Source organism: Lepidochelys kempii, chromosome 1 (genome assembly GCF_965140265.1).
Source record: "Lepidochelys kempii isolate rLepKem1 chromosome 1, rLepKem1.hap2, whole genome shotgun sequence".
NCBI lineage: Eukaryota > Metazoa > Chordata > Testudines > Cheloniidae > Lepidochelys > Lepidochelys kempii.
In genome coordinates this window covers 300,607,235-300,613,769 of record NC_133256.1, presented here as the reverse complement: position 1 = coordinate 300,613,769, position 6,535 = coordinate 300,607,235, and the positions used below count along the sequence as shown (strand labels likewise).

The following is a 6,535-nucleotide window of genomic DNA, read 5'->3' as shown; positions in this document are numbered from 1 at the left end:
AAAAGTTTGAGAACCTCTGTCCTAGGCAGAAGCGTGGCCAGGCAGCTCTGTGCACTGCCTCCGCCCTGAGTGCTGGCTCTGCAGCTCTCATTGGGTGGGAACAGCAGCCAATGGAAACTGCAGGGCTGGTGTCTGCAAGCAGAGGCAGTGCGCAGAGCTGCCTGGCTATGGCTCTGCCTAGAAGCTGAGGGGGGGGGGACATTGCCACTTCTGGGGAGGCACAGAGCCAGGTAGGGAGCCTACCAGCCCTGCCAACCCCCACCCCCCCAGCACCAGCAGGGGTCCCGGGCTGTGCGCCGCTGCCCCCCCCCCCGAACCTGCGGTGCCCCCTAGGCCTCCCTCCAGTACTCACGGCGCCTCTGGGCCGCCCCCCGAGCACCCCCAGCACCTCCTGGGCCTCCCCCCGAGCACCTGCGGCACCCCCAGGCTGCCCCCTCCCCCCCCAAGATTTACTTAGGGGTATATAGTACAAGTTATGGACAGGGTATGGGCTGTGAATTTTTGTTTACTACCCGTGACCTGTCCATGACTTTTACTAAAAATACCCGTGACTAAAAGGTAGCCTTAGCCATAACTGACATGCTATGTACAGACAATAGGCCACAGTACATCACAGCAGAATTAAAATGGTTTAGTACTAAATGGAAACTTGAACACAAGATATCTTCCTCTGGGTACCCCCAAAGCAATCAGAAGGCAGAGTCAGCAGTAAAGACAGGCAAGAGACTGATGACAACAGAAAACGGACAGAGGAAGGAATCCCTATCTGGCAATGCTGGACCATCACAATATTCTCTCTCAGGGATTAGACAGTAGCCCAGCATAGGGAGTGACAGGCTGCAGAACAAGGACTCTGCTTCCCATGGGGGTCATCTGCTGCAATCCAGTCGAGGAGCAATGGACAGGATACAGAAACAATTAAGAGAATGCCAAGCTAGGCAGGCAGCCCGTTACAATAAAGAAGCCAAGGACCTGAGGCTTCTATGCACAGATGAGCAGGTCTGGGTTCAACCATCAAATAGCCACACAAAGAAATGGCAAAAGGCAATAGTCCAAACTAAAGTTGGACACGGGTCATATGAGGTAGCTAAGCTACAGTCTCCAGCCTCAGGTAGAGAGGAAACTGAGGACAATGGTGTACTTCTGGCAGACAGCGAGTATACTCAGACAAGACCAGGGCCAGGAGGACTTAGAAAAAGCCTCAGCCATCCTTTGGCCTGAGGTAATCAGAAAAAATGTGGCTCAAGAGCAATAAAGAGAACCAACAGGACGCCATCCAACAGAAGGAAGACAGCCATAGCGTGGAAGCAAGTTCCCCACCAGTAGCTGTAACACAAACAAGAAGTAAGAGACTGCTTCAAAGACCAGCATATTTGAAAGACTATGAGACCTAGCAGACAGCAAGGGGCTGGAAGTAAAGTCATGTCCCTACAGTGGGCATGTCACCAAATGTTTGCATAAAAAACACAATAATCGTTGAAAGGAAAGCTATAGCAACCAGCATGGAAGTTGGAGGGAGTAGCACAGACTGCAGGAGGGAAGAGTTTGGAGGATGCACCAGCGAGCTTGTCTGTGTGCACCTGGCTTGAATGCTAACTGCAGTTGTAGCATCTCTATAACTAGTTCTCTTAATAAAGAACCAGTTTAGTTTTAGAAACATGTTGTTATCCAGCGGATGGTATATGAAACAAAAGGTTTCACTTTATTATCAAAAATTTAAAACTTGCTTTCCAGAGAGGCTTGCATTTTATGTTTTAAAGCTTCCAGCAGTTCTTTCATGGACAGCTCTCCTGCTGCGGAAGTGGGGGAGGATCAGTACCTCTTGCAGTAACTGTGCTCACACTTCATTTTTAGCATCTATATCTATGTATGTTGCTTAGGTCTTCCTCATTCTCCAAAAATTCAGGCAGTTCACAGTACTGATATCAGCTATTTAATAGAAACAATGTTGAAATAGGGGAGACAAGTGTGGCTTACTGCAGGGGCCTTCTCTCAACCTTTTTTGTTCTGAGCCCCCCTCCCCACCCAACATGCTATAAAAACTTCATGGCCCACCTGTGCCCCAACAACTTTTTCTGCATATCCAGTAGGTTAAAATCCAGGGAGGGCATTAGGGGGTAGCAAGCAGGGCAATTGCCTGGGGCCCTATGCCACAAGGGACCCTGCAAAGCTGAGTTACTCGGGCTTTAGCTTCAGCCCTGCGAGGTAGGGCTCAAGCTTTGGCTTCAGTTCCAGACCCAGGCGGTGGGGTCAGGCTTTGGCTTTCTGCCTTGGGCCCTAGTGTGTCTAACACCAGCACTGCTCTCTGGTTTATTTTGGCGGATTGCCTGAAACCTACTCATGGCACCCCAGAGGGATACTGACCCCTAGTTGAAAGCTGCTGACCTACTGGATGTAACGTTTAGGGTTACCACCTTTGAAATGCAAAAAAAAAAAAAAAAGCCGCCCCCGCCAAGGCAAGCCTGCTGCAACCCCAACCACAAGGCAACTCTGGACTCCCCTCCCACAGCTTTAACAGCCACTTATAGTATCTAGAGAGATAACACATATAGATAAGATTGCTATCATTAACATAACAAGTCTCCTCACTCTCCTGTAGGGTGACCAGACAGGAAGTGTGAAAAATTGGGACCGGGTGGAGGATAATAGGAGCCTATATAAGAAAAAGACCCCAAAATTGGGACTGTACCTATAAAATCGGGACATCTGGTCACCCTACTCTCCTGTGACTCAAAATCCTGTCGCACACACACATGTGGTGCGCTTGCGTGTGGTGGGCAAACAGCTGCTGTATTTTCAACAGTTTTGATCTGTTATCGCTTAAACTGCAGCACCTTTAGCTGGACACAGAAACTTTTAATATTAGATATCCCTGTGTATTGTGATAGTAATGCAAATCTTTAGACCCACATAAAAATACCCTGGCAGATTATTACTCAGGCAACTGGCAAATCAGTAAAAAAAACCAGACAGGCCAGTCAAATATTAGCCAGGTGGTAACTCTAGGACAGGGGTGGGCAAACTTTTTGGCTCGAGGGCCACAGGTGGGTATGGAAATTGTATGGTGGGCCATGAATGCTCACGAAATTGGGGGTTGGGGTGCGGGCTCTGGCTGGGGGTGCAGGCTCTGGGGTGGGGCCAGAAATGAGGAGTTTGATGCGGGAGGGGGCTCCAGGCGGGGCAGGGGGTTGGGGTACAGGGAGGGTGAGGGCTCCAGTGGGGGTGTGGGCCCTGGGGTGGGGCTGGGGTTGGGGGTGCAGTAGGGTGCTCTGGACTAGGACCAAGGGGTTCAGAAGGTGTGAGGGGATGAGGGCTGGGGCAGGGGGTTGGGGCACAGGGGGGGGTTGTCAGGGGTGCAGGCTCTGAGCAGCGCTTACCTCAAGCAGCTCCCAGAAGCAGCGGTATGTCCCCACTCCCGCTCCTACGTGGAGGTGCAGCCAGGCAGCTCTGCACGCTGCCCCATCCGCAGGCGCTTGGGGCGGGGGCAGCATGCAAAACCCCCTTGCTGCCCCTACACGTAGGCAGGGCCGTCCCTAGGCAGGGCCATCCCTACCCATACACAAATTACACAGCTGCGTAGGGCACCAGGAAATTGAGGGCACCAAATTTCCTGGTGCCCTGCGCAGCTGTATGCTGCTCCAGCCCCTGCCCCTGCTTCGCCCCCACTGTGCCCTTCCCCAATGCCCCCACTCCTCCTCTGCCCTCACTCCGCCCTTCCCCAACGCCCTTGCACCCACTCCACCCCTTCTCCAAAGCCCCCACCCCTGTCTCCACTCCACTCCTTCCCACACCTGATCTGATCCAGCTCCATCCCCACTCCCCTGAGGACTGCAGCAGGGCTGGGCCTGCACTCAGTGGCAGCAGGAAGTGCAGCGCTGCCGGGGGGCAGTTCTGCCTTGCCCTCCAAGCCTGCCCCCCCCATTGGAGGTCTGGGGCCAGGCTCCCCCCCCGCAAGGTGTGTGTGTGGCTGCGTAGGGCCCCAGAATAGCTAGGGACAGCCCTGCACGTAGGAGCCAGAGGGGGGACATGCTGCTGCTTCTGGGAGCCATGCAGAGTGGGGCAAGCCCCTGACCCTCCTCCCTGGCTGGAGTGCCAGAGCGGGGCAAGTCCTGGACTCCACTCCCCAGCAGGCGCTTGAGGGCTGGATTAAAACATCTGGAGGGCCGGATGCGGCCCCTGGGCCTTAGTTTGCCTACCCCTGCCCTTGGAACCCTAGATGAGGACTCTGGAAACCTGGGTTTTATTCCAAGTACTGCCACTACCTGGCAGGGGTGTGCACAGGAATAAAAATCTGGCTGCTTTTGGAGGGAAAATTTCTGTTCCCATCCCCCTCACGGCCAGAGGAGCCGGCTCTCCTCCCGCTCCCCCATGTCCCCAGGGCTGGAGGAGCTGTCATCTCCCATTCCAGCAGAGTTCTGTGCCCCCACTAATGGGGGGGGGCTATGCCCCTGTTTGTACCCCTTTGCACACGCCCCTGCTGCCTGGGTTTTATTCCCAGCAACCCACTTCCCTTATCTGTGCCTTCCTTTCCACAATGGTAAAATGTGGATGATACTTAATTCCTTTGCCAAGCGCTTGGAGAAAAGCACTATTTATTATATTTCAAAAATTGGGGACAACTTGTAACAAAGATGTCCTATACTACTACTGGTAAGAGACCAAGACTTCTAGCTTGGTGTGAGCCACCTGCAAAAAGGTTAATACTTTTGAAATGCGAAAAGGAGCAGTGCCAGTGGTGATTCACTCCACCACTCATAGCTCAGTAACCTGCAAACACAGAGAGCTCTGGCTGTGCGTGCTGGGTCCCCTGCCACACACGCCCACCCTGAATTCTGCTTCATAGTAAGCCTGAACTGTTTGGCGAGCTGGCCACGCTAGGGCACGGTCAGGTGTGGGGACAGGCCCCGGAGGACACCATTGGCCGTGAACACTCTATTATGGGAACTGAATGACAAGGTCAGAGAAAGCCACTGTAGACAAATATTTTCCCCACAGGTGCATGCTGCAGTGCTAGGGCCTGTCCTGTTTGCTGCAGCATGAGCCAAAGCGTGTGGCAGGATCAACGAGCCTCCGTTTACGCTGCCATGATTTGGCTGGCGGCCCTGGCCGGGAGCCAGCTGGCTGCAGCAGGTTTCCCGTTGCGGGGAGCTGTGGGGCGGGCAAGCCCCAGGTTGCGGAGTGAGCTGGGGCCCGTTGCCCAGGCTGAAGGTGGGGGCTGTCCTCGAGCCGCACCCTGTGCTGAGGGGCTGCTCCACCTCGCCCCGTGCTCGCTCATCTCCAGCTACCGCGCGACCCGACCACCTCCCCCACAACCCCGCGGGGCCGAGCCTGCGCCGCACTGCTGGTCACGTGACCGAGAGGAGGCGGTTCACCAACCCCGCGGCCCCAGCCCCCTCTGGAGGACACGTGTTACGCGCACGTAACGAGCGCGTTCCCGCAGCTCGCGTCAGTAGCTCGTTCAAACTGGGAGCGCTGAAAACTTGCGGTAAGTGGCGGCGCGCGGCGATGAGGGGGAGGGAGGAAAGCAACGGCAGCCGGGAGGGATCAGAACAGTCTGGGCCGCTAGCGGCGCGCACGCTGTGTGTGGGGGAGGGGCCTTTAGATAGGCGGGGAGGGAGCGGAGTTCCCGGGTGGGTGCATTCGGGGGACCCAAGAGAAGAAGAAGAGGAGGAGGAGGAGGAGGAGGCCGGGGCGTGCGTGCGTGCGTGGCGCTGCGGCTGTAGTAATAACCCGAGGAAAGCTGCTCCCTGGCCAGGCGCGGTGCTCGCTCCGTTCGCTCCCAGTTGTCCCCCAGCGGAAACCCGGGAGCGGCTGCAGCCAAACGGCCCCCACCGACCCGCTCGGCACTAGCAGGCGCCTTGAAATAACAACTCCAGCGTCACGCGTTCACGTCACCGGCAGCGGGGAAGGGTCACGACCCGAGAACCCTGCTTAGAAGGTGACCCGAAAATAAATCGTCTTGACAAATGGTTTTATGGGATTTCCCCCGTACACGCCACGGGAACATTTTCTTAAGGACCCAGCCCAACCAGAGCAAAACGGTCCCTTTCTCCTCTACAGCGTATTAGAAAGTTTAGTCTGCGGGGAACGCTGGGAGAGCGCGGCCTGTCCGGTCTGGCGACCCCTTCAGGAAGAGGCGAGTCTTGCAAAGTATAAGACTGCCGCGGGTGAGACTCAGCTCATCCTAATCGCTGGCAGAAACACAGGTGCTACAGTGTATCAAACAGTAGGGGCCAGAGTGGCATGTGGCGTGCTGCCTGTGATCTTAGGTACACTGCTCTTGTTTGAGAGGTCTTTTTTGTGCTGGCCGACTCCTGCTTTGCTGCCTGCCAGCAAGTTATGCTGTATTGCTTCAGCCTGCTGGAGTATACAGCCAATTCATAGGAAGTTCTGTAAGTGGGATTTTTAAGAATACATCCTAAAGGGTACAAAACACTGGAAGACCTTCAGAATTGTTCTATATATTTAAAAACAACTCTGCCACTAATCTGACTCCCCCTCCTTGCTGACAGGATCAAGTCTCTAGTAGGTGTTA

The 6,535-nt window shown here is 54.9% G+C and overlaps 1 protein-coding gene across 18 annotated transcripts in view; it reads left to right on the top strand.

The window, feature by feature from the left end:
- The first annotated feature begins 5,191 nt into the window (after nt 1-5,191).
- The window catches only part of IMMP2L (inner mitochondrial membrane peptidase subunit 2), an 852,317-nt gene continuing 850,973 nt past the window's right edge, over nt 5,192-6,535 (top strand). For 12 of the 18 annotated variants that reach the window (XR_012156794.1, XR_012156795.1, XR_012156793.1 and 9 more), the window contains exon 1: nt 5,947-6,136. Coding sequence is in view for 9 of the 18 variants with exons in the window: in XM_073328094.1 (XP_073184195.1) it covers nt 5,975-6,136 (162 nt within the window). In the remaining 9 variants the exon portion in view is untranslated. The other 6 variants (XM_073328090.1, XM_073328087.1, XM_073328086.1 and 3 more) reach the window with 5 other exon arrangements.